We start from the raw sequence: 668 nt of genomic DNA, 5'->3' as shown, positions 1-668 counted from the left end.
GGGTACATAATAGTTGTACATCTTTATAGGGTATGGTGATGTTTTGATACAAGCTACAATGTGAATTAATTAAATCAGGGTAATTGAGGTATTCATCACCTCAGGCATTCTTTGCACTTTTGCTTTCTAGTGCCCTATCGAATGGTTCCATTATGGCTGTGTTGGATTGACAGAAGCACCAAAAGGCAAATGGTACTGTCCACAGTGCACTGCCGCAATGAAGAGAAGAGGCAGCAGACACAAATAAAGGTGGCCCTTTTGTTTGAGAAAGAAAAATACTTAAGCTAAACATTTTATATAAGACTTTAGAAAGAAGAAAAGAGAAAGAAGAAACAACGCATTTCCAGGCAACCACTTAAAGGATTTACACAGACAATCCTGTAAGATCTTGAACTTGAATTTTATGGGTTGTATTTTAATAATGTAAGTAAATTATTTATGCACTCCTGGTGTGCTATGAATATTATTCCAGTTAGCCTTGGATTATTTCAGCGGCCAACATATGCAGACATTTGTACTCCTCAACCATTTTCTCAAAGTAATGGGCATTCTATAATTTAGACTTCAAAGAATTCCAACGATGAAGATTTTAAGGAAAGTATTTTATATTCAACAGGTATATTCTGCTGCATGTACTGTACTCCAGAGCTGTTATGTAATACTGTATA

General features: G+C 35.5%; 1 protein-coding gene across 1 annotated transcript in view; it reads left to right on the top strand.

Moving 5' to 3' along the window:
• The window catches only part of ING3 (inhibitor of growth family, member 3), a 43,568-nt gene extending 43,321 nt beyond the window's left edge, over positions 1-247 (top strand). The window contains 1 exon segment of the mRNA XM_012652733.1: positions 131-247. Within this exon segment, the coding sequence (XP_012508187.1) occupies positions 131-247 (117 nt within the window).
• The last annotated feature ends 421 nt before the right edge of the window (positions 248-668 follow it).

This window comes from Propithecus coquereli, unplaced genomic scaffold (genome assembly GCF_000956105.1).
Source record: "Propithecus coquereli isolate 6110/MARCELLA unplaced genomic scaffold, Pcoq_1.0 Scaffold4, whole genome shotgun sequence".
Lineage (NCBI taxonomy): Eukaryota > Metazoa > Chordata > Mammalia > Primates > Indriidae > Propithecus > Propithecus coquereli.
Note: the sequence above shows the minus strand (reverse complement) of the source record. Positions and strands in the feature narration are given on the sequence as shown.